A 26,452-nucleotide genomic window follows, 5' to 3' on the forward strand; every position below is an offset into this window, starting at 1 on the left:
CCTACATGTCCATATATGTGGGTCTGGATTTGGTGCAGGCATGCTCCTCTAAGTGGGAATATGCAGAGGCAATTCTCAAAGAGATGTAACCCGTTCATGTTTTAACAGACACCTGCTCACAGTTGTCAACAGAATAATACTGATACTGAGATAAAGCTACAAGCTTCAAGGGTTAAAAAAATAGGAAATGACAAGATCTTGAATGGCTTGGTCGGAGCCCACTGATAACAAAATGCTTGCCTGCCACTGTTGTTGCAGCCATGTGGTAAGCACTGTAGGTCAGACTACCTTATTCCAGCTTTTTGCTGCTGTAACTCATTAGATTTCAGGGGGTACACGAGGGTGAAACAGGAGCAACACAGTGGTGAATCGGGCCCTGTGTGACTACTGTGAGGTGAGAATCTCGCTGGAAGGCTGGGGAAAATGAGGAATAGACAGGTTAAAAGCTGGACATCTTTTTGTTTCAACAGTCAAACACAGCTGGGAGACTATGACAGAAGCTGTTCAGAATTATATTGGCTCTCTCAACTGGGGCTACAGGGTGTCTTTGAGAGAGAAGGAGGTCACGTACGAGAATGCTTACGGAGAATTTGTTGGGCCACACACAATTAAGGTACCAAATAGCAATGTGTCCTCTATCTCTTCTTTACTCTTTTTGGACAAAGATGCTTTTCTGACACAACAATCTTCTTGTTGATAAGAGCGTGAAATACAAACTATGTCCTGTTGCTTTGCATATAGGCAACAAATAACAAAGGAAAAGAGAAATTTTACACAGCGGAGAAATTTCTGATTGCCACCGGTGAAAGGCCGCGCTACCTGGGTGTCCCTGGAGACAAGGAATACTGCATTAGCAGGTAAACATAGGCAGGAATGCAGAATAATCCACTATGTCTATTTTAAAATGGTCTCTTATGGCATGAGTTCTGCAGGTTGTAAGAGAGTAGGGGTGCTGAGCATGGTGCTTTATTACTCATGGCCCTGTAAAGTAACACAAGAGGAGGAGAATGGCCATGGCAGAATAATGGACCAGCAAGAACACCAGACCTAGCATACATCACGAGGCTGTGAGCACTTAGCTATGAGACATGTTTCATGCGATCCTTTAGTAGTACTCATCAGGGTGACAGCACCAGTAATTGAGAATGCCATAAATGAGAATACCAGAAAGGCCTGATGAATTAATGCAAATTCTGGGCAATCTCCATGCCCGTTGCATTCATTTCCTCCTTATTCGCCTGCGACCGGTTCAATGCAGCTGTGGTGGTTTGTTCAAGTTGAGGAGCACTGTGCACTTTGAGGAAGTCTCTCTGCACAAGTGCTGAGGAAATCCTGAGTCTGAAAGCATTTCCACTTCCACAAGTCAGCAGTCTGTATAAACACATGCAGCGAGCTGAAGTACTGTTGACCCAAGAAATACTAGAGTTTTTGTTGTGAAACCACATGAAATTTGCCTGTCTTGTCTTGTTACAACTTTGAAACTCAATCCAGGTTCCCAAAGAAGTTCATAAAATTTCATGAATCTTATGGGTATACACGAACTGATTTATGACTCCATGAAAGCCATACAAAACTTGTGGCTTTGCAAGTTTTTAACACATATCCAGGTGAAATGCAGTGGTTTCAACTGAGTTTAACTTTTAGGTTCTTTGGAGCATGGAACCGAAGGCAAAAATTATGGGCATGCAAACCTATATGAGTCAAAACAAATAAAAGGTTTGAATAAACTCCTATGAATGGAAACAGCCAAATTTCACACTTCTCTACTAACAGGAAGTGGTGAGCATGGACATATGTTATATATATAAATTAACACACAAAAAACTGTTAAAAGTACATTAAGATTGCAAAGTCAAGCAAGTACTCAGAAGTTAGGAAATGCCGGAATAGTTTGTCTGTCAATCTCAATTCGGTCCCTTTGTGTGCATGCATTATAATACCGACTTTAATTACATGATCATATTCTGTTCTTTCTACAGTAGCTTTTTCAGGGAGAATCCTGCTGAGCCTCTGCAGTCCTGGGCTGGAGCATGCTTATTATAGATGGAATCTTTGGAAAATTCAGCTGCCAAACTTTAACAAATCTCTACTAAGCACGTGAAATGCACCCATTGCCAGATTTCAAGCCATTGCTCTAACGCAGGGGTTCTTAAACTTCATTGCACCATGACCCCCTTCTGACAATAAAAATTACTACATGACCCCAGGAGTGGGGACTGAAGCCTGAACCCATCCTAGCCCAGCTGCCTGGAGAGCCGGGGGGCAGTTCCAAAGCCTGGTGGGGCCAACACTGAAGCCCAAGGGCTTCTGTCCCAGTCAGGGGGCCTGTAACCTGAGCCCCGCCACCCAGGGCTGAAGCCCTTGGGCTTTGGCTTTGATCCCAGGTAGTTGGGCTTGGGCTTTGGCCCTGGGTGGTGGGTCTCAAGCTTTGGCTTTGGCCACAGGCCTCAGCAAGTCTGATGCCAGCCCTGGCAACCCCATAAAACGGGATCACGACCCACTTTGGGGTCCCACTCCATAGTTTGAGAACCGCTGCTCTAAAGTATGGTGGAGCTAAAGCCGCTCCACAAAACAGTTGAAAGAAGTTGTTTTGCCCATGTTAAAAATTTATTTTTTCCTACTCTCCTTCTTGGAAACAGTTGAACTGTATTTGCTGAAACATTTAAAAAAAAATCCAGCCTGAAGCAGACACTCATGTTGGAAAACTTCAGCCCAAACAGTTAAAGCTTAGTAAAGTTATATATAATTGTAAATAGGGGCTTTTAACAGGAAGCATCAGGAAACCTTAATTACGTGTGGACCTAATAGCCCCACCGATAGTTATGTTTTGTGCACATTTGTTATATTGTTTGTTTGTATTTTTAATATTTCGTACAACACTGATTAAAATAAAATCTTCAAAAAAGTCAAGATGGTACATTTATCTACATACTGACCCCTCTTCCTTGCGAAGAGTTAACTCATTACAACACCATTTGCAATGAGATTCAAATTTAAGAAAAGCAGGCACTAAGATCTGCGCAGCTGCTTATACTTTATTGTAGAAAATCCATAATTTTTTTTGGTAATTTGGACAAACTGAAAGGCAAATTAGAGTATTCCACATTCATTTTTGATGCTCCTAGTTAGAACTTCTCTGCCATGTGTTGACCTAAGATGCCAATTATGTATATAGTGTATTCCTAGTTCTAAAGATTTCCTATTTCCTCTATAGAAAAATAGCTGTCAATTGTAAAGAATTGTATTAAATAGTCTAATTTAATTTTTTTTTTTCAGTGACGATCTCTTCTCTCTGCCTTACTGTCCTGGAAAGACCCTGGTGGTTGGAGCTTCCTATGTTGCCCTTGAATGTGCTGGATTTCTTGCAGGTCTTGGTTTAGACGTAACTGTAATGGTGCGATCCATCCTTTTAAGAGGATTTGATCAGGATATGGCGAACAAAATTGGGGAACATATGGAAGAACATGGAGTCAAGTTTATTAAACAGTTTGTTCCAACTAAGGTAAGCCTTTTCATTGGAACAACTGAAAGTGGTACATAAACATAAATGAAAGCAATCTTCAGATTATAGTATTTTAAGAAACATGAATTATCTATCTTAGTGGCAACAAAAAGTTGAATCCATATTATTGGATCTGCTAAAATGTAGGGAAGGTTAATTTTTTATTGCCTTGTAACAGTCTGATTTTATAAACTTTGTCTAATTGAAAACTACAGTCTAGTTTTATTATTTAAGTTGCCTGAGGTTTTATTATAAAATGAGAAAGGAATTACAAAACAACTTCCATTAGGCGCTAAGCCAATACATTATAATGTTTTAGGGATTCAAGGATTAAAAATAAATAAAATGCATTCCATTCTTTTCACTCTTAGCACACTGGAGGTAGGCTTAAAAAACTGTGTGTGTATGTAGGGGGGGATTGCTAATTTCTATTGTGTAAACTCACTCTGTTCTCATAAAGGATAAAAGATTTATCCCGAAAGTTTAGAGTGGAGATTGCAAGGAATTTTCTGTTCTTATTCATGCAAAAACTGTAGCAATCCCAATGCATATGAAAAAGAGAGAGCTGAATGTTTAGCTTCTAATTGCTCCATATTTAGTGCAGCAGGTTTTTATTGGACCCAATCCTACAAGATGCTGAGCCTTCCTACGAAGTGCTGAGTACTCTCCACTCCCATTGAAGTCAGCAGGTGCTGAGGATGCTCAGCACCTCACAAGTGCTTAGCACACTGCAGGATTGAGCCCATTCTGCATTACTTGCAGAATATGCTTTTGACTTGCATACTGTGTCTCTGCTACCTTGCCATTGACTTCAATAGGAGCAGGATTCAGCCCTGTATCCATTCAGGAATTTACTTGAACGTTAAGTCTCAGATGGCTGGGCAGGTTTTCAGCAGCTATCTTCCTTGTTTTTCTTTTTGGCACTGGGTTTGAAGTTACGTACATTCCATTTTAGTATCAAGCCTTGTGTTGAATGTTGTGAGACAGCAGATGCATCAACCTAAATCAGTGGTTTTCAAACTGTGGGTCGCGACTCAGTACTGGGTTGCGGAATGTAAGGCACTGGGTCGCGGCGGCTCTGGTCAGCACCACTGACCGGGCCATTAAAAGTCCCATCGGCAGTGCTGCCCGGCTAAGGCAGGCTAGTCCCGACCTGTTCCGAGACTGTGCTGCACCCCAGAAGCGGCCAGCAGCAGGTCTGGCTCGTAGGTGGGGGGGCTACAGGGCTTCGTGCGTTACCCCTGCCCTGAGCACCAGCTCCGCACTCCCATTGTCTGGTTCCTGGCCAATGGGAGCTGGGGGTGGCAGTGCCTGCAGGCGAGAGCCACACAGAGCAGCTTGCGCGCCTCTGCCTAGGAGCCGGACCTGCTGCTGGCCGCTTCCGGGGTGCAGCATGGTCCATGGTGCCAGGACAGGACAGCGTGGTCCATGGTGCCAGGACATGGTGACAGGACTGCCTTAGCACCCCCACTGCATCGCTGACCGGAAGCCGCCCAAGGTAAGCCCGTGCCCCAACCCCCTGCCCCAGCCCTGACCCCCCCCAACCTAGAGCCCCCTCCTGCACCCCAAATCCCTCATCTCCGGCCCCAGCCCAGAGCATGCACCCCCAGCCCAGAGCCCTGACTCTCTCCCACACCCTCACCCCCAGCCTAGAGCCCTCGCCCACACCCTGAACCCCTCATTCCTGGCCCCACCCTGAAGCCCTCACCCCTGCACCCCAACCCTCTGCCCCAGTCCTGAGCCCCTCCCACACTCCAAGCCCCTCATCCCCAGCTCTGTTGGGTTGCAGGCATCAACAGTTTTCTTCAACTGGATCGCCAGAAAAAAAGTTTGAAAACCATTGCCTTAAATAACACTGTGCTGATTCAATGCAACTTGTAAAATGGGTCCAGTGGCACAAAGATTTTAAGAAATTGTTACGAAAAAATCACAAGAACAGTTGTTACAGTTTATTATTTTGGGTTGCTTAGTAATTATGCAGTAAAACTGTCCCTGAAAATTTCATACCATGATAAACTTACTTGTAAAGGGCTAGATTGTGTTTTATACACCGCCCCAGGTCAGAGGCAGCATGGAGCCTCATGCCTCTGGGGAAGCACAGTAAGGGATTGTACTTTAGGAGGCATAGTCTCATTCACATGGCTCAGTGAAAAGGAGGTGTGGCACTACAGAGAACCGACTGCATGGATTTGCAACCTAAATAGATTCAGAGTCTGTTCTTTAATTTTGTTTGATTAAATGTTAGTTTCCCTTTGGTGAGAGCAGATCCTGTGTATTCATCAAAGGAAATAAAATTCCATGGAAAAGATTGTGGTATATCTTGTTTTCGAAGTGTCCGTAGGAGCGTTTTCAGTATGAAGACCTAGCTGCAGTTAGATACAAAATTTGTGTCTTTCACTCTGTTATGCTCGGCTGAAAACAGCTGCAGCCTTAGTATTTTACTCCTGCATATCTCCCATTCGGAAAGTAAAGCTTCATTTTCAAATATTGTAGATCGAACAGCTTGAGGAAGGAACTCCTGGCAAATTGAAAGTCATAGCCCAGTCCACAGACGGCAGGGAAATAATTGAAGGGGAATACAACACTGTAAGTAATTCATAATGGTGCCTTCACATTGATAAAGAAGAGCATGGAAAAACCTTTGAGTGAACATTAAGATTTAGTGCTGCTGGAGAGATCTTCTGGAGATTGAAGTGGTTTTTGTTATTCAGGCCTTGTCTACACTACCGCGGTAAGTTGACTGAGTCATGTAGCTGGAGTTGATGTAGCTTACGTCAACTTACCGCGGTGTCTACACTCTCCCATCAGTTTACCTATTCTCATTCCAGTGGAGTACCCGAGTCGACTGGAGAGCGCTTTGCGGCCGATTTTAGTGGATCTTTACTAGACCCGCTAAATCGATTGCAGCAGCGTCGATCCCCAGTAAATGTAGACATGGCCTCAATGTCAAGATGTGTTTCTTGTATATCTGCAACAGATAATGAGTAAAATTTGCAAAAGCACATAAATGACATAAGAGCATGAGTCCTACTGACTTTCAAGGGAACTTAGGCTCCTTGAGCCACTTATGTGCTTTGAAAACTTTACTCATTAGGGAATACAGGGGTCTGCACGTATGGAGCCATTTGCAGGATTTGGCCCTAAGGAGTTACCCACGATAAACTATTGGCAAAGGAGGATACATAATGGCTTCTACTACAGCTGCAGCATGCTACTGCAATATTAGCATACAACAGATGGACTCTCTAAAAACCAGACACAAATAAAGGTGATCCCTTCTCAAGACCAACTGGTGAAACAACACTTGCATGAAATCACCCGATGCCTAATTCAGTGGTCCCCAAACTTTTTACCTCACACGTCCCCCTTGCGCCTGTCCATGTTTTCACCCCCCACATGGGACTGGGAGCAGAGCTGCGATAGGGAGGGACAACGTGGACAGGAGTAAGGGGGCCAAGGCTGGGGCCAAAGCTCGGGGTGGGGCCAAGAGTGGAGCCCTGGGCGCAGGGCCTGCAGCCAGAACCGCGGGCACGGGGCCGGCAGTGGGGCGCGGAGCCAGAAGCTGGTGCTGGGGTCAGGAGTGGAGGTGGATGGTGCTCCCTCCTCTCCCCCTGTGGAGGACTGACCCCGGGCCCCAGCCACACCCCCCCGAACTTTCCTCTCCACCCCCCTGGGGGGCATGCTCCACACTTTGGGGACCTCTGGCTTAATGGCTAGGCTGAAGGACAGCTAGGGAAAGCTATACTTATTTTTAATGACAAAACTAAAATGGTATATTTTGTGTGTGTGTGTGTGTGTGTGTGTATTATATATATTTGATTGTTGCCCTTTTCAATTCACCGTTTTGCATGCCACTCATTTTCTTTCGCCCTGATCCTGACAAGACTTATGCACACAAAGTCAGTGAGACTACTTACAGTGCGTAAAGTTAAGCCTTGTGAGATCAGGGCCTTTGATTGTAAGTGCTTGGAGGAACGGACTTATCCACCTCAATGTATGCATAGAGCCTCTGTGTATCTCAGTGTATCACACCAGGGCCTCTGGGTACTACCATAATATAAATGTTTAATAATAATTGTGTTGTGTGACATTAATTACATACTACCCTTTTTTCTGACTTATGCTAGTGGGAGGCCCCAGGTCTCAAAACCTGAGCCATCTCTTCATAAAGAAAGCTGCTGATTTCCCACCACCAATACCCCTCCTCTGACTATATCACCTTGACCTCGCCTTCCCAAGGGCTGTCATCCCATTTAGGACCAATGAGCTGATGAGTCGGCTCAGTTAAGAATGTAATCAGTTACTCTTCTGGAGAACTAAATTTAGCTGAACCATCTGGTAGTATTACAGCTCTGAAGTGCTCAGTCACCCAGCAGGGATGAGAGGGAGTTTTTGAACATATCTTCAACAGTTCTTAGTGGTTGGATGTGTGGCATTGTGAGGGCTGAAGCAACTCCTTGACCATAATTGCAGATCTTGAGGGACCCTTTTTTGGGAATCTACCATGCTCAAAAAGGTGGCCAATTGGTGGGATAGGTGAAGAATTTCGCCTGGCCTGGCCAATGTTCTGAGCAAATGCTTGTGTGGAGATAAGTCCTCTTTGACCATCATCTTGCTTAGGGGACATATCCAGACATATCCAACTTGAGGTTCCAGAGCTAAAACAAAAAGAGGTGACCGTTTTGCATTCTTCTTATTTGCCAATGCCTTTGAGTTTCCTAATTAAGGAAGCCTTTCATTAAAGAACTGTTGCAGACTCACGTCTTGCTTTTTTAAAAAAAGTGTCGTAATACTTCTGTGTCACAGATGAGAGAGTGGAGAGACAGGATCTGATCTGCATTTGGGGATGTTTTCTTGAGGGAAAATGTTTAACTGGGCTTAATGGTAAAAATATCAACCGGCACCATTAGCTCATGGAAGAGGCAGGGATTGTCTCTAATGATGTGCTTGCGCAGTGCTTTGCACAGTGGGATTCTGATTGGGCCTCTGGCTGCTACCATAATACAAATAGTGTAATAACGTATAATAACAGATAAGTATGCAAATGCCCTTCCATGCTCTTAGGAAATCACTAATACCATGCGCTGATGTTTTTCAGGTGTTGTTAGCAGTAGGAAGGGATGCATGCACAAGAACAATCGGCTTAGACAAAGTCGGAGTGAAGATCAATGAAAGGTAAGGACAAACTTCTTTGCAGCTCTAATGATTGTGTAGATATGATTTACTATTGCAACATTAGTTATATAAGACATAAAATTTAATTTTTGAGACCTTTATTTTTCTTTCCATTTCACTTATATGGCAGTAGAAAACCTCTTAGCAGATAGCCACTCTTTATTAAATACACGAAAAGGACAAACACGACAGTAATGCAAACATAGTCTGTTTCACCTAGGTTCTTATACTGCCCTTGTCACCATGGTATCTCTCACTGGCTTCCAGCAATTCATTAAGCAGCATGACTAGCATCTGTCACATGGTTCATTCTTCCTCTCATCCTCTCCCCGGGGGGAGAATTGTGTCTGCACTGTCGTGTTTTAGTAGGGATGTGTTTATTAGGTTTTTTGTTTCTTTTTTAAAGTACATGCTACTGTGTGTTTAAGTGAGAAAGCAAGGTTGAAGAAATGCACCTTGCACTTCAGGTGGAAGATAATGAGGTGTGTGATGGTCCTTAGTTCTTGGGGGAGTTCATTCCACAGTCTGGGACCGCCCCCAGCCCTTCAGTATTCTTTCTCCTGCACAGACAAGCTTCTCCCTCACTGTAGGGAGCATGTTGTGCCAGAGGAGTGGTGGTGTTGGCCATAGTATTCATCCTGAAGCTTTAGTTGATCTTTTAGATAGTCTGGGCTCAGGCTATGGATCGCCTTGAAGAGAAGGGCCGCAACCTAGAACTTGACCAATATTCTACTGAAATCCAGTGAGCAGAAAACAGCTCTGATGTGCTCACAGTAGCCCAGGTTGCTGAGGAGATGTTCTGAACTGGTTGGAGTCTCTCTACACCTATAGTGTCTCCATTTGTTGTTTTTCTTGGGAACAGCAAAAGACACTTACCTGACACCAGGACCTTCCCCAGCCACATTCTAAAGTCCCTGTGTAAGTCATGGAGGGTGGTAGAGTTCTTAAAATAAAAAGTTGCAGAATTTTTGTAATGGGAAGTGTGAAGTGACCTTTGTATAGGAGTCTATAGTGGTCCCACTATAATTCCTTCAGTCAATGCTGTTGGTTGTTACCATGAGATGAACATCTGTGCAGAATTCCTTGTTATCTACCTTTTCCCCTCCTTGTAATGCCAACTGCGCTATTGACTTATTAGCAACCTGAGAATTATTAATATTGTAATAACTCATTAAATATAACATTTAAAAAAATTCTTGTTAGTTGCCCTTAGATGGGATGTTCTAGAACTCTGGTGGGCAACCTGCGGCCTACGGGCTGCACACGGCCTGTCAGGGTAATCTGCTGGCGGGCCACCAGACAGTTTGTTTACATTTGCACGGTTGCCCACAGCTCCTAGTGGCTGTGGTTTGCCATTCCCAGCAAATGGGAGCTGTGGGAAGCGGCGGCCAGCACGTCCCTGTGGCCCACGCCATTTCCCACAGCTCCCATTGGCTGGGACTGGCGAACCGCAGCCACTGGGAGTTGCGGGTGGCTGTGCAAATGTAAACAAAGTGTCTGGCTGCCCACCAGCGGATTACCCTAATGGGCCGCGTGCGGGCCGCAGGTTGCCCACCACTGGTCTAGAAGCTTGAACTGAATGTCTGGCACTTAAAGTGGAAGACCGAGGGTTAGGGCCGCAGTAGCAGGTTGGATTATCAGCAATAGAGAAGCTCTGCTTCTGCTCCAAAGCTTGTGTGGGAGAATATCTCCTGTTTTGGGTCCTGGAGATTCTCTGTACCCAATGGGGGTGGGTGCTGAGAAGAGGATCTGGGTCCTGCCCTATGACTCTGTAATTCAGAAGCCTGACTACTGCTTCAAGAGCCCAGGTCCTTATCTGGTGTGTAAATTGGTGTAGCTTTGGTTGGAGAGATGCTGGTTTGCCAAGACTGTAACACAGGGTTGTCTGGCTACTTGAGGTGTCCGAGAGAAATTCAGTATGTATCCTTCTGATAGAGCTAGAGGGCTTTACTTCTACAGGTTATTAATATTTTACTCCTCCAATCTCCTATATTGAGTTACTTCATGCCTTGTCTCTTGTTAATCTAACTTGTAGATCAGGAAAAATTCCTGTCAGTGATGAGGAACAAACTAATGTGCCTTATATTTATGCCATTGGGGATGTGTTGGAGGGCAAGCTGGAGCTCACACCAGTGGCAATCCAAGCAGGTAGATTGTTGGCTCGAAGGCTTTATGCTGGAACAACCTTAAAGGTAAGCAAGCAATTAGCATGAAGCACTGTCATTGTTCAAACCTTTAAATGCAGCATATTGGACTATATACTCATAGCATGTTTTTTAAGCATTAGCTTGCTTTCTTCTTCAGTCTCCCTCCTTTGCAAAGATGTTACTGCAGACGTGTTCTGCCTTTAGTGCAGGACAAAATTAATACTTTAAGAATGCAATAAAGGTCTGATTTTTATCTAGTGTAAGTGGCTTTTTTCTTTCTCTCAGAGTGTAATAAGAAAGTGAACTGAGTCCATTTTGACTAAATTTTAGTGCTATCTTATAAATGTCAGCAATAGCCATAGTTTCATTAAACTAACTCTCATTCACAGGCAATTTAGTAAATCTGCTTATTGTCCCTAACAAGACAATAATAGGGTTTCAGGATCCTAGGTGATGCTGTTTGGACTAATATTTTTAACTTCCCATCTTTGTGTTTTCATTATAATACATAACTCTAAGTTCTTTGGCATTTTAAAATATATATAGAACAAAGGTCTGATACATTAGTGGAGCAACATATTTTCACTTATAGGGTCTGGATCACCACTGCGTATTTCCATTTTACATCAGTGTAACTCTGCTGAAGCCAGTGGTGTTACTCTAGAGCAACACCCTTAGGTCTTGTTGCTTTCAAAGTGATACCTTCAGAGTTATGAATTTCCCATCTTTTCTTCCTGTGTTCCAAATCTACCTGAAATGTTAACAATGCACTGATTTATAACTGGTATATTGATGATACTAAACATGCTGACATAAAATAAATAAATTTTTAATCCCATACAGTGCGACTATGTGAATGTTCCAACCACAGTGTTCACTCCACTGGAATACGGAGCCTGTGGATTCTCAGAAGAGACAGCGCTGGAGAAGTTTGGGGAGGAAAATATTGAGGTAAACTGTTTAGTTCTTCTTTTTCATTAAAAGAAAGATTTTTGAATTAAAATTTAACTTCCTACCCTCTATCAGAAAGAGGGAATGTTTACACAGCAAGTAGACACCCACAGCCGGCCTGTTCCAGCCAACCCAGGCTTGCAGGGGTTGGGTTGTGGGGCCGTTCCATTGCTGTGTAGACTTTCAGGCTCAGGCTAGAGCCTGGGCCCTAGGACCCTGCAAGGTGGGAGGGTCCCACAGCTCGGGCTCCACCCTGAGCCCGGAAGTCTATACAGCTATGAAACAGTCCTGTGAGCCCAAGTCAGCTGGCACAGGCCAGGCATGGGTTTTTCTTTGCTGTGTAGACCTACCCTTAAGGGCAACAGGATACTAAGAATATTTTTATCGCTTTGGTTAGATCCTAAAACCTGGTGTAAACCTTAGTCGGCAATTCTGGTAAACCTAGCTGCAGATGTGTTTTCTTGTTGGCAAATGGGGCTTGTGCATGAAATACTTGTAAAAATGTGATCTTTGTCTCTAGATGTAATAAGGGGATCAATTAGTGGAGGAGCATTGAAAGGCAGTAAATCGTTTTTAGTGCCAAAGCTGAACTACTGGTGTAATCACAAAGTATGGCAATATACTCCTCTGCCATGGTTATTATTCCTGTTAGGCTGTTTGGACTTATCTACACAAACACGTAGTTCATGGCAAGCTGGAGTGTAAGTCTGCCTTGCACTAGCCTGCCACCCACTGTCAGTGTGGACCCTGCTGCTATGCACTATTAGTTGTTTAGTGCACTTTGATCTACCCTGCTTTGAAATGGCATCAGGGTCAGCATGGACACTTAGGGCAGATCTATACTATGGGGTTAAGTCAACCTAAGTTACGCAACTCCAGCTACGTGACTAACTTAGTTGGAGTCGACGTACCTTAGGTCGACTTATTGGGGTGTCTACACTGTACTGGGTCCATGGGAGAAATTCTCCCGTCAACTTAACTTACACTTCTCGTTCCAATGGAGTACTGGAGTCGACGGGAGAGCGATCTGCGGTTCATTTAGCGGATCTTCACTAGACCTCGCTAAATCGACCCCCGGTGGATCAATAGCCACAGCATCGATCAGCAGTAAGTGTACATACCCTTAGTGTAGAAGGCTGATCAGAGGTGGATTTACACCTCAGCTTGCTGTAAGCTAGATGGTTCCGTAGACAAGCCCTAGGGCCCTGATTGTACAAACACACACATACTTAATTTTACTCAGGGGAGTAGTCCCACTGAGATTGCTCATGGGAGTGAAATTGAACATGTGTAAGAATTTGTAGGATTGGGCCCTAAAACAGTAAAATATTCTACAAAGCACAGAGTAAAAAAAAAAAAAAAAAATCTTTGCAAGAATCTGGCAGTGAATGGTGTCTTCTCATTGATATCGTTTTGGGAGCAAGACCTGGGTGAATGATTATGTAAGGACTGGTTCATAAATTAGCAAACTTTTAATAGAATAAAGCTAAGAAGATTTTTTTTTTTTTAAGAGAGCTGTGTGTGTCAAATCATATCATTCTTTTTCCACAATGCCCCCCCACCTTTTTTTTTTTTTTTTTTTTTTTTTTTTTTACATGGACTTACTTCTGGCCACTAGAAGATGGCTGAAATTCTCATTTGCACACACACCTTCAGTTTATGTTCACAAAACCCAGTCTGTGCAAGCCCCCAAACTGGATGTGGAATCTTGGACCCTTAACTGTGAAAAATGCACTTGCGGTTTTAGAAGACTTTTTTTTTTTTTTTTTTTTTTTTGAAAATTTGATCGAAGGAGGCAAAAAGAATTTCAATGTCATTTGTAACCTGGCTGACTTCTAATTTGGATAATTACAATTTCCTTAGCACTTAGTTGCACCTGTACTCTCCTTTTCTTTGTCCTCTAAACATTTTTTAGTGGTGGTCTTGAGCTGCCTTTCACCCCTGAAATGGCTAAATTTCAGTGTTGGGTGACAACATCTTTCTATATATGTAGTTTATAAAGTGCCTTAGAACCTTACTTATGTGAAATGCATTAAATCAGTTCTCTCCTGATTTGTGAGGGGCATATGTTCAGTTTTTCTCAGTAAGCTGCAGTTAATTAACAACTCTTCTCATCTAATAATTCATTTACAGTTAGCTGATGGTAGAGCTGCACTGCTCCACAGAGAACTCCAGGAGGGAACCACTCCCAGAGTTTCCAGGGGACTGGGAAACCTGATCCCCTCTTAGAACTCAACCAGCAGTTCAGACAGTTGTAGAGGAGGGACAGGATCATGGCCCATTCTGCCCCCCATCCTTCCCACTTCAGGTTGATGTGCACCCAGATGACTCGGAAGGTGCATTCCCCAAGCACAGGACTCTGAATATTCCTTTCCCTTGTACCTGGTGTGCCTCCCCTCAGACCTTTTGTTAGGGGAAGTCTTGTCTCTATATGACTTAAAGTATTCCAAGTTTTGTGTGCTTGGATAATTGTCAGTTAACATATTAGTAAATGATTTATGCTTGCATTGCATCACAGTTTGTACTCCTTTTTAAGAACTATAAGGGTGAGAATTTCAAAAGTGCCCCTTGTCAGCCTAACTCTGCTCCTGCTGAAGTCAGCAGTAAAACTCCCCATTGACTTCAGTGGGTGCAGAGTTAGTTCAATGCTGAGCGCTTTTGAAAAGCCTACCTAGCACCATAAACTTATAAAACTTGTTTACAGTCCTTATTGTATTTCTAGGTTTACCATAGTTATTTCTGGCCACTGGAGTGGACTGTCCCATCTAGAGACAACAACAAATGCTATGCAAAGATAATCTGCAATATTCAAGATAATGTAAGTGCATTTTTTTCCTCATGGGGAAACAGGAACTGGCTAGTCATTTTAGGGGCCACAGTGAAAGGGATAAGTAGTTGTTTTTCCTATTTGTTAAAAATAAATATCCTTCAGTTTGTCACTAATCTACCTTTTGAATATTATTAAACATTTCTAATAATATGTACCAAAGATTTATGTTTTATAGAAAAATGGCCCTTTAACAGACTGTATGACTGACATTTGTACATAGTAGTTTTCAATAAGGATAAAAATATTGGTAGTTATCACTAGAAATGTTCATTATATTTCAAAAGTAGGTATATAAACTATTAGTAATGCTACATAGCTCTTACACTTTTTAAAAAAGTCATCCTGTTCTTCCTCTAGGAGATGCATCTCCCTTAAATCAAGGTCAGCCAGAATCCATCAAATTTCTTCCCCTTACAAATCCATGGGTTAGTTTTGAACCCTCGAGATGACTATAACAGGATTTCTCTGTCTTGCCCTCACAAATCTTATTTTAAATGATAATGCTAAGATTAACCTGCCATAGTAGGGATAAAACTACCACCCTTCGCATCTACAGACCTCTACAGAAGCTGTTAAACCATTAAGTAGATTATAAACCATTTAGAAGAATCAGCATTCCCAGCTGTAAGTGAGCAAGATCTGTTTAATAAGGGCTGAGTTGGACTTTAATTATTAACAAGTCTCTCCCTCGCCTTTAACTTTTTCTACTGTGACAGTATCTTTGTTACTAGATATTGGCATCTAGCAACCAATATGAGCAAATGTCTATAAAATCTATTTTATCTAGTTACTCTTATCCATGTTGTCTAATGTACCTATGGTAATTTTAAGGATCCTACCACAAACTTATGGTGTCTAAATAACTATCTCATTTCTAAAGTGTCCATCACCATAGTATTTAGGCTCCACTTTTTGGAGATCACCTTTACACCCATATGGATCCTGTGGTAGAACTGGGGCTATAGGGCCTGATCCAAAGTCCATTGAAATAAATAGAAAGACTCCCATTAACTTCAGTGGACTTTGAATCAGGTCCTTAATTTGTTCACGTTTTATTGTCCTGAAAATTGTAAATGAGTTTAAATATCTGTAGGGTTAGAGGTTATCCAGGATGAAAATTGAGTGCATTAAATATTTAAGTTTGTACGTGAAACTCTTATTAATACAATGTCATAAAAAAAAAGATAATTGAAAATAGATATACTTTAGGTTTTACTCATTATCTTATCCTTGAAATAGCTCATAGGTAACTAGCCCATAGGTGCTCACTAATGAGGAAAAATAATCTTAAACTCAAATCACAAATTGTGTGTCCTGTAGTTAGCCTTTGATGTCCAACAGGATTGCTATGGCATGAAAACAAAGAGACAGAACCTTAGCTAGCATAAATCACTTAACTCCATCAAAGTCCATGGAGCTGTGGCAATTTACACCAGCTCAGGATGTAAAATATTTTATAAATCAGATTTGTTGTTCTCTCGGTAGAACGGAAAGGAGCTATACTAAAATGTTACTAGATATTTTTCATTTGGACACTAGCGTATGCTAGAGAAACGGAGTATGCAGTGATAGTTGTTTTCTTGTGACTGTGTGCCTTGTCTGTTTCAGCAGTCACCAGAGATGTTATCTATTGGTCGTAGTTAAGGCTAAGATTTTGGCACGGGTATTTTTATTAAAAGTCATGGACAGGGCATGGGCAATAAACAATAAAATCACAGAAATGAACACAGGGCTGGCATTAGCGGGTAGCAAGTAGGGCAATTGCCCTGGGCCCCCATGCCACAGGGGGCCCCACGAAGCTAAGGGGCAGAAGGGCTCAGGCTTCAGCCCTGGGCAGCAGGGCTTCGGGCTTTTGGCTCGGGCTTTGGGCCTGGGTGGCGAGGCTCAGGCTTCAGTCTCCTAGGAACCCAACAGCACATCCATGAGCCCATTTTTTGATTTATGACCTTTTGCACAGAATATGTATTACTTGTCGGTGAATATATTTGCTCAGCAGTAATCATTCAATTACATCAATCCAATTAGAAAAGATAAATAGAAGTATATATAAGCGTTTCTTGTGTTGTTACACTTAATGTTACTTAACTGCTAAACTGGGAGTTTGTAAAATTTAATTTTTATTGAGATGATTCAGAACAAACACACAGTAAATGAACAACTAACACTGGCCCTGGTATTGCAATGTGCTTGATATACACATATGCTTATCTTCACTTTGGTGAGTAGCCCATTGAAGTCAGTGGAACAACTCATCTGAGTAAAAGTTAAACATACTGTCTTTAATAAGAAGAAAATCTTCAAGACTATCTGAAGAGAATAAATGTACAAGGCTACTTAAATTGATTTTCTTTATTTAGGAGCGAGTTATTGGTTTCCATGTGCTTGGTCCAAATGCTGGAGAAGTTACCCAGGGGTTTTCAGCAGCCATCAAATGTGGACTGACAAAAGCGCAGTTGGACAACACAATAGGAATTCATCCAGTTTGTGCAGAGGTGTGTATGTGATGTCAGAGTTTTCACAGTCTATTATTGTGTGGTATCGCTAAACAAAAAATACATAAGGCTAGATTTTCTTATGCAGTGCAGCCCCTTTGCACTGCAGTGCCAGATGATGTGATCGTAAAGCTAGCACATCCAGCCCCAGGGGGATCACAGCAGATTATGCCAGTTTGCTTTAGCCAGCACAAGGGGATCTTCCGATAGAGGAGAGCAGGCATCTCCCTTCTTCCTGCTGCCAGCACATGAGGGGAAAGAGTACTAATGTAAGAGCTCCCATACCTGCTGTACTCCACCAGAAGATCCCTCTTTCTGATCCTCAACCTTGTGGACATTAACAGCCGTCATAAATCAAAGCATCTCTAAGATGCTCTAACTCAGAGCACAGGGACCAGTCTAATATAGTGTCAGCAGGATCAGGGATAGTTCAAGAGTGAACTTTAAGCCTGCCCATAGCTACTTCCACCCTTACACTCCCCAGCTTGCACAAGGCACATTTTGGCCGTACCTGAGAATGTGTCTCACAGCCTTTTATTTTGGGGTCTCAGGGGAAGAGGTTGGAAATCTTCAAATAATTAGAGTTTATAAAAATGAATTTTGGTTTCTACACAGTTTTGATTTGAATTTTGGATGACCAGGAGTTCCAGATACTAAAGTTTTGACTTTATATAAAGACTCAGGGTTTTTCTTCATATGTTTAATTCTTTAACTATTTAATGTCAGTGGTCTGCCATGATGTAGTGTCTTCTCTGTCTGAGAGTAGAGAATTCTCCTCACACGCTGACTCTCAGAAATCTGTATATGGAGGCTTCAGATATTTATTTCTGCTAATTGGTTATCAAGGCTAACATTTCAGGTTGATCTAAAATAGGCTTATAAAGTGGTATTCTAGAGAGAGAGCAACTACTTAATGATTTTTCTCTTAAATTCTGCCTCTCCGGAGATTTTTTCTTTACTCAGTTCATGTGTCTGACTCCAAGTAAAGAAGCATGAAAAGGAGCAAAATCATTTGCTGGTGTAAATCAGTGACATTCCATTGGAGAGTGCCTATTTACACCAGCTGAGGATTTCCTCTAAGGCTAGACATACGCTGCAATTAAAACTCTGTGCCTGGCCTGTGCCAGCTGACTTGGGCTCGGGCTAAGGAGCTGCTTAATTGCGGCGTAGACGTTTGGGCCCGGGCTGCAGCCTGGGCTCTGAAACCCGAGAATCCTGATCATGAACATCTACGCACGAGCAGCTATAGGTGTCTAATTGCAGTGTAGACATACCCTAAGCCATTTTAACTCTTGAATCTGTCAGTGGGTCTTGGACTGAATCTGTGTCCTTCAGTACGTATTTTAGCTACAAGCTGTAATATTATAAAATACCAGAGATCTGCAAAAGTAGCCCCATCCACTTGTCTGTGCTATTTGTATGTTGTGTTTTCAGCATAATGCAAGGTAGGTCAAGATGACAGCCTTTGTGAATGTAACAGATTGGCAGATACCCGAGTGATTTCAAAGCATCCACAGGAAAGGTTTTACCTTTCTCTGTAACATCATGTTACAATGGGGTTCTTATAAACCCTCAAAGAAAGGAAAACAAGTTCTCATTTTATCAGAGGCCTTTTCCTGGTAGACGGCTGAGTGGGAGTCTTCACACCTGTGAATTCAAATGGAGCATTAGCATATGCAGTGTGAAGATAGAATGATAATCATAATGTATTTTGGACATCTGAGCTGCTAAAATTGAAAATGAATTAGAATGATTAGACATAATTTGGTGTGGTAATTTCAGCTAATCATGTTTATTTGGAGAGGAGTGGGGGAGAGAATCGTCTGAGGAGGAACATGCAAATTAAAAGCTCCAGAGGGTTGTGATAATTTTGTAGTCAAAAGGTTTTTGCTCCTTTTACTTAATCTCATCTCTTATTCAGCTGCCAACAACAACAAAAAAATAAAAAATTTGTTGGCATTTTGTAGGTACTGAGTGCATTGGGACAAATAGAACAATGAATGACCTCAGCATGCTTTCTAAGTTATATATTTATAAACATGCTAAAGGAAAGGAAATTACTATCACTTTCCTGCACAGATGTATCACATCTTTATTTAGGACCAGATACTGCCACTCTCAGTGACTTCCAGTAGTATCTCATTTCACAAGCGGTCTTCTGACAAGTACAGTGGTATTCAGCATGAATATTTTGCTTTTATAAATTAGAGCCAGATTTTGCTTCTCTTACTCACTCTACAAAACAGGCTCTTGAAATCAATGAGACTGTTTGCAGAGACAAGTGCTCCTCAGTGTGAGTATAGGTGGCAGAAACTGGGTCTTAATGAGACCTGGTTTTAAGAGAGACTGAATTGTAGTAATTAAAAATGTTGGTATTTACAATTCAGGCAAATCTTCCTTTTAAAAACTGGCATGACTCAGCTAGTTCACTAATGAGTGCTTTCCATTTATTGGATCTATAGCCTTGTCTTCACTTGTACAGCTAACAAGCTCTCAATCGAAAAATCATATTTCCAGTAACTCTCAGATAGATCCCAGCTGGGTTGCTTTAGTCAAGAAGCTATGCAGGGACTGCACAGCAGCTAGAGCTGGCCGATACACATAGAAGCTGGGGTCAAGACCAAGAAGGAAAAACAGATAAAGCCAGCACATTTTAATCTTTATTTTCATTTCAAAGTGACTTCAACAATGCAGTGCAATCAAAGTCCACTTGAAATGAAAATGAAGATTAAGATGCGCACATATTGCATTGGAGAATTAGAAGCCCTATTTCAAACCCAGTCCCTTAGCTTAAATATATCCTCTTTCTTTTCACTATACATGAAGGTAGTTTCTTGCATGTATCTGAATTCCTTATTGGTATGTAGTGTTTTATTTGCTTACAGAGGGAGGAGGTTGTGTATCATTTTATTGATGCTATTCTCCAAAGAGCTGTTTGCAGTCTGTATACAGCAAGGCTTCAACTTACTGAACTTTAAGGCTTTCAGATCTCGATTAACTGCAGACATTTCAATCTTATTTGCATGGCTGAAATGTGCAGCTACTCTGTTCTGTTCTCAGTTTATTCTTCCTCAGAGATGACTTTGATGCCAGCTAATTACTGTAGCTTTGAACCATTTAGATAGAAGTGGTTTTGATTTCCTGTAATCTTTCCTGTATTATATGTGTGTAAAACAACACCATCAGTTGTGTAGTAAACCTTAACTACTAACTGAGATAATTTGTTGGATTTCATGCAACTTAATTTTCTTCTAGAATTTCAGTATTTTTTCATTTTACAAAAACTACTCTTGAACATCTTTATTTTTAATGTAAGTTTCAGGAAAGCACCAAGAGTCCTCACTTTGTAGACTAGATCTACAAAGGTTTCTTTAGCAATTGTCTGGGGGGAAGAAAGAAAACCTTTACAAAGTGCATTAAGAATATTTTTCCTTCAGCCTCATGTTAGAGCAGCTTGAATCCAAGAGAACTACATTGGAAGAGTTGTGCTCATGGATTTTTCATTTTTGGGGGAACTGTTTGAGCTCCTTCAGTCAAAGATATAGTTAAAAAGAGCCTGGTCCTGAAATGTGAGGTTGGGTACCTCCATTAAAGTCAATTATTATTATTTTATTTGTATTACAGTAGCATGTAAGGGGCCCAATGTGCTAGGCACTATATAAACCCATAGTAAGAGATAGTCCCTGCCCCACAGTGCTTGTAGTCTTGTAGATAAGACAGACAAGAAGTGTGAGAAAGGGACACACAAAAGCAGAAGATTGTAAACTGAGGCATGGAGAGGTTAAGTGACTTGCCCAAGGTCACAGAGGAAAAGTGTGTCAGAGTAGGGAATGGAACACAGGTTTCCTGGAGTCCTTGTCCAGTGCCAGGATCATTCTTGGCCTTCAACAGGCAAGTTGCTGGGGAAGAATTTCCTCCTTGCAGGTACTATGTTGGGCCACGATAGGTGTCCCTGTACTGGCCCTTCCCCAGACAAACCTTTGTGCCATGGGCAGTAGACGTTGAGGCCTTAGTGTATATTCCCATGGCCATTCTGGCTTGTACCGCAAATGATAGGAACCCCAAGGTATGCTGCCATAATTTAAAGCAGCCTCCAGGGCTGTTCTAAATTATGCTGGTTGGCATTTTAGCCCCAGAACCAGGCAGACACAAAATTAGCTTAAAACCATCATTCTCTTCCCCTTGCCCAGGACTTCTGGAGACATAGCACAGAATTCCAGTGTATGTGTTGGAATGGTAGCCACATCTTCTCCACGCTTCCTAAAGCAGGAGTTCCAATCACCAGATCCTGGTCAGCACAAGTGCTGTAAATCCGAATCCATAATATCCAGAGCTGGAATTGGTTCCAGAATTATATTTGATGTGATATCAACGTGATATCTTAATTAAAGTGATATCTTAATTTACCATATTAAGATAAAAGTGATAGCCACGTGACTTTCCCTCAGTCATTTCTTCTTGACCACAAAAATAAAAACCCTAAGAAAAGTGGTGATGACAAGAGGTGTGCACTATGAAGCAATGAGGATGTTAAATGAATCTTTGCCATTACAGTATACTACTTTGAATAAGAAATGCTATTGTTGTAGCATTATTCTTTAGATATCTGAGTGCCATCCTCCTTGGGATTCATTTCAATATACTGAAAACATTCTTGCTTCCTTCCTCTCAGATATTCACCACGCTGTCAGAGACTAAGCGTTCTGGTGGAAATGTCCTTCAGTCTGGCTGCTGAGGTTAATCACCCCCATTGTTGCTGCATTTGCCAGAGACTGACTTTCATCACCACGGTTGACTTGTGCAAGGCAGAAGAAAACATCTCCAAACAAGCCGTCATCATCATCCTCAGCAGCAGTGGGCGCCCCCTTGACCAAAGCGTTCACTTAACTGAATGAGAAAAGCAGACTGGGAGTTGTTAGTCATTCGTGATGATTGGATGGCAATCGGCAAAACAGTGGGAGTATTTAACATCAAGCTGCTGCATGGCAAGGCATCTACAGGATGCTTCCATGATGTCGCAGCCTAAACCCAGAGTTTTCTGGTAGGCAGCGATGGAAGAACTGCTGGCACAGTTTGAGAATAACCCTTTTCCCCTAAATGAAGAGCTTCCTAATTTAAATGTGTTACCACAAGTACTGATAGTTCTATGGTATCTCCGATATATTGCATTATAAAACAGTACGATGGTGACTCTTCCTCGGTGAGCCTGCATATCATCATCGGATCACAGTAATGCAGCAGGTAAAGTATGAGTATAGAGGAGTGATCTTATCTCATGTTTCATTCTGAGTTGCAAAATAGCCTGTCACGTACATTTAGCCATAATTAGCAATATCCAGAATAGCAAGTCTTTTTTCGCTTCCAAAAATCCTAACACCAAAATTAATCCCTCATAATTTGTTATTCTAGAGATGACTACTTGTTACCACAGTTGCCCCTTGTACTAGCTTCTGAGAAAGGAAAATGTTTATCTCAGAAAGGCCTTGTCTACCTGGGAAAGCTTTTTTGGGGTATTTTTAGTTTTTTGGCATAAACTGCTTTCCATCCAGACTCAAATGACCTTATGGGGCATTATCTTGCATCTTATCCCTCTGTAATTAACCCACTTGGGAAGTGACATAATTCTGTTTTGGAACGTGTTATACCGCTGTAAGATTGGTGTGGACATATCCCTGTTTTGAAATAGCTGTATCGCATCAGGTAGTCCTCCCACTGCTATCCCACACTGCATTACTTTGTATCTGGATTGGCTTGTCTGGTTACGTGTGCACTCTCCACTAGAACTGGGACTAAAACTACTTTTTTTGTCCAAAAAATGCAGATTTGGGTCAACCGAAACATTTTGCTAATTCATGTTGAATTCGCTGAATTGTTTTGGTCGGGAGCAAAAAAATTCTAAAATAATCAAAACACTTTGTTTCAACATTTTCTGAATGAGGTGTTTCATTTTTTTTTATTCAAGATTATTTTGCAGTTTGAATTTTACCTCAAAATTAGTTAAAAATTTTGGGGAAAAAACCCCAGACCACATCCTCAAACAAAACATTTCATTCAACCTGAAACAATTTCCCCCCCTGACTTTACGGTTCACCCACAAAACTAAAAAATGACTTATTTGCACAGCCCTATCCTCCTCTGTATCTGGTATTTAAAGTGTATGTGCTTGGTGAGGGAGTGGAGGGGAGACATGGTGGTCTAAGGGGTTGCAGACCTGGGGGGAAAAAAGAAAAATTAAAAAACCCGAGCTAGGTTGCTGAGGGGCACACCTCAAGCACCGTTTTACCAAAGCTGCTGTTCCCAGATTATGATGGACCCCCACACACACACTCTCTTTCAGACCAATTTAAGCACTGACTGCATCTTGATTGGACATCCCTATCTCTTGTATACTGGCAGACACACAAGCGCATCTGTGTGTCTCCAGTTCGGGGCAAGTTCACAGACCCTGAGTCCATTGCACCCTCATGTGGTTGCATCAGGAGATTGAGGAATTCCTGGCCTTGCAGGGAGAAAAGTACATTCAGTCTCATCTTTTCAGGAGTCACTAGAATGCCAAGATTTACCAGCAGCTAGCAGAGCAAATGCGGGCTAAAGGGGTATTCCCAGTGTGGCACCAAAACCAAGGAGCAGTGGCAGAATTACAAAAACAAAGATCTCTGTTAATGCCCCCAGCACATGTGCATGCTATGAGGAGCTGGACTGAAGTAACTGCTGTTTTATCCTCTTGCTCTAGAAGCATCCGTGTGGTGTCACAATTGTGGTGATCCTTCATCTCTTCCAACACCACCTGCCTACGCAATTAACACACATGGAGCACCCTGTTTGTATTAATGATGGTCAGGATTGCTGTACTCAGCAGGGCTTCCTCCATGCTGCCTGACAGCAGTTTGAAAACTTGTTTGAAACTGAAACAGTTTGAAAATCGTATTGGCTAGTGAAAAACAAGCAAATTATAGGTTACAGTGGAAGGAGTCAACTACCATGTTCCAGTAGTCCCGTAGATTCCCATAGGTATCCCACCATCCAAAACAATAAACAACCCACAGTGTATTGAGCCTAGCAACAGAACACTCTACCCTGGGGCACCTGCTCAGACAGGTGCTACGTGGGCATTGTGATTCACAAAGGAAGTTGCTTAAGCCACTTTAGACAAAGCAGTGTGAATGCACTCTTTCAAGTTAGTTATATTTGTATAGTTGAGTAAAGAAAAAGAAAAAAAACACACCCTGTCAATCTTTCCTGTGTAGACAAGACCTAAAACTGTCCTCATTTCCATATGTGCATTGTTTATATCTGATTAAGAAAATTATATATTTAAAACAGACTATATAAGTGGTGCACTGGGCTTCTGCACAGGGTGAATATCACCATTTTCTATTGAGAAGCTTCCAATAGTGTTGTAAATTATTTTTATAAACTCATATACTTAACTGAAGGATTTTTTTATGCTTTATACCATATAAAACAATGTGTATTTTTCCCTGGCCAGTTTATTGCAGCAAATAGAATGTTTGCGTGAAGTGCTACTCCTTTTGATGCACTCCTGAGTGAAGAAACCATAGCTTAGCAAGACATACATTTTTAAGACCAGAAAAGGCGACTTTGATCATAAACCTTTGTGTCATTTATTTCAGTCTTTTGATTTTTGAGTAGTATGTTAGATATTTTCAGAAAAATGTAGGTTTTTTTTCCCCAGTGCATATCAAACAAATAAGGACAAGTTTTTAAAATGTAAGGAATGAAAAATTAGGGGCCTACTTTTCACTAACATTAGGAGCATTTGTGTTCCTAATGCTCTAGATGTCACGTGCATAAGACCAGGAAATACAGTGAGTAGAGTTTCACACTAGGTAGGCCCTCAAACTCAAACATTTAAACACACAGGCAACTACTTAATGCATTGTCTCCCTGAAGACAGAAATTTAAGTATATGAGTAAGTTCCATGTGTACTCAAGCATTTGCAGGACTGGGCTATAGATTATACATCCTTCTTTACTGATTAATGTGCTAAATAATAATTTTTGGTGTACATTTTCAAAGCTGCTGATTTTTATATTTTAAATAAGACAACTGAACTGTGAAAACATTAGTACTTTCTCCATATTTTTCTCTCCAATATTATTTTTCTTGTGGGTCTGTGCATGGTGAAAGAGGCATATAATTTATGAAGACATCATATAAGACTACATTAAAGGCCAAAACAAAATCCTTTGAATTCATATAAAATTAAATGTACATTTTATTATGAAATCATGGACATATACTAGAAAATGTAATAAATTAAACTATTTATATTCCACTCATGTCCAGCTCTTTATTTTATCAGTCATTAACATTTTTGGATCTCCTACATGAATACAAGCCAAATTTCTCCAAAGGTATTTCATATCAAAAATGTAGAGATTCAGCATTTTGTAAAGTTTCAGTGCTTAATTAGCAGGCTTTATCTAATGAGATTAAAATTTTTACTGTTTAATTCTCTTCCACTTATCTTTATTCATCCTGGTGTGACCTGTTAGAACAATCCTAACCTGTACATGATTGTGGTATTCAGAGAGATTTGCTGATGGGGATGCCTCCCTCTTTCAGATCAAAACACTACAGTTTTCTTCTGTAATCAGAAGGTTGCGTTCTTGGGCTTAATTGTCAGATGCCCTGTGACCTCTCTTAGCCCCCTGTACGGACTCTCACATTTTCTGGAGTTGGGGTGGGAAGCAGCTGCTGCTGGCAGAGCTACTACTGTCTCACTCACGCATATGGGCAAGGAGTGTACAAACAAGAGGGGGGAATGGACAGAGTATTGGCTCCACATTCCCATTCACGAGCCAGCACAGCTGGGCTGGTGAAGAGGGAAATTAGGCAGTGCCAGATATAGTGCTGGTGCAGTTTACTTATCTTATAAAACAAGGAATAAGCAAGGACCCTCGGGTATCTGAGCTACACGCTGCCCCATACTAAGGGCTTTTGATCACTCCCAATCTAGCTCACAGTGTCAGTTGAAAGTTTGGCAGTTGCAGGTAGCTATTGCCTGAGTAGAACACTATTGCCGGTTGGCACTGTCTGAAATGGCAGAGCACCTCTTAACTTAAAAGGACAACGTGTAAAACCATAGAAATCTATTCAGTTAGGGCCAGGTCCACTCCCATTAAAGTCACTCACAGGACTCCCCTCAATTTTTACTAAGCGTTGAATTGGGCCCGTGAGAGCCACTGACAAGCCCACTCAATTAAAAGTGTAACATACTACAATCTAGTGTTAGTTTAATATTCTTTTAGCACTATATTTTTTGTCTTTTAAGCAGGACTTACACTAGGCTGCATGTAGTGTAATCAAGCTGTACCTGCTGCTGGCTTA

The 26,452-nt window shown here is 41.7% G+C and overlaps 1 protein-coding gene across 2 annotated transcripts in view; it reads left to right on the forward strand.

Moving 5' to 3' along the window:
- The window catches only part of TXNRD1 (thioredoxin reductase 1), a 51,936-nt gene extending 26,592 nt beyond the window's left edge, over window positions 1–25,344 (forward strand). For both annotated transcript variants that reach the window (XM_074940871.1, XM_074940882.1), the window contains exons 8-17: window positions 471–613; window positions 742–857; window positions 3,277–3,502; window positions 5,996–6,088; window positions 8,601–8,677; window positions 10,713–10,869; window positions 11,668–11,775; window positions 14,498–14,593; window positions 16,963–17,097; window positions 21,770–25,344. In XM_074940871.1, coding sequence (XP_074796972.1) covers window positions 471–613; window positions 742–857; window positions 3,277–3,502; window positions 5,996–6,088; window positions 8,601–8,677; window positions 10,713–10,869; window positions 11,668–11,775; window positions 14,498–14,593; window positions 16,963–17,097; window positions 21,770–21,832 — 1,214 coding nt within the window. In that variant the 3' untranslated portion in view covers window positions 21,833–25,344. The remainder of the gene's footprint in view (window positions 1–470; window positions 614–741; window positions 858–3,276; window positions 3,503–5,995; window positions 6,089–8,600; window positions 8,678–10,712; window positions 10,870–11,667; window positions 11,776–14,497; window positions 14,594–16,962; window positions 17,098–21,769) is intronic.
- The last annotated feature ends 1,108 nt before the right edge of the window (window positions 25,345–26,452 follow it).

The sequence above is a fragment of the Natator depressus genome, chromosome 1 (genome assembly GCF_965152275.1).
Source record: "Natator depressus isolate rNatDep1 chromosome 1, rNatDep2.hap1, whole genome shotgun sequence".
Classification (NCBI taxonomy): Eukaryota; Metazoa; Chordata; order Testudines; family Cheloniidae; genus Natator; species Natator depressus.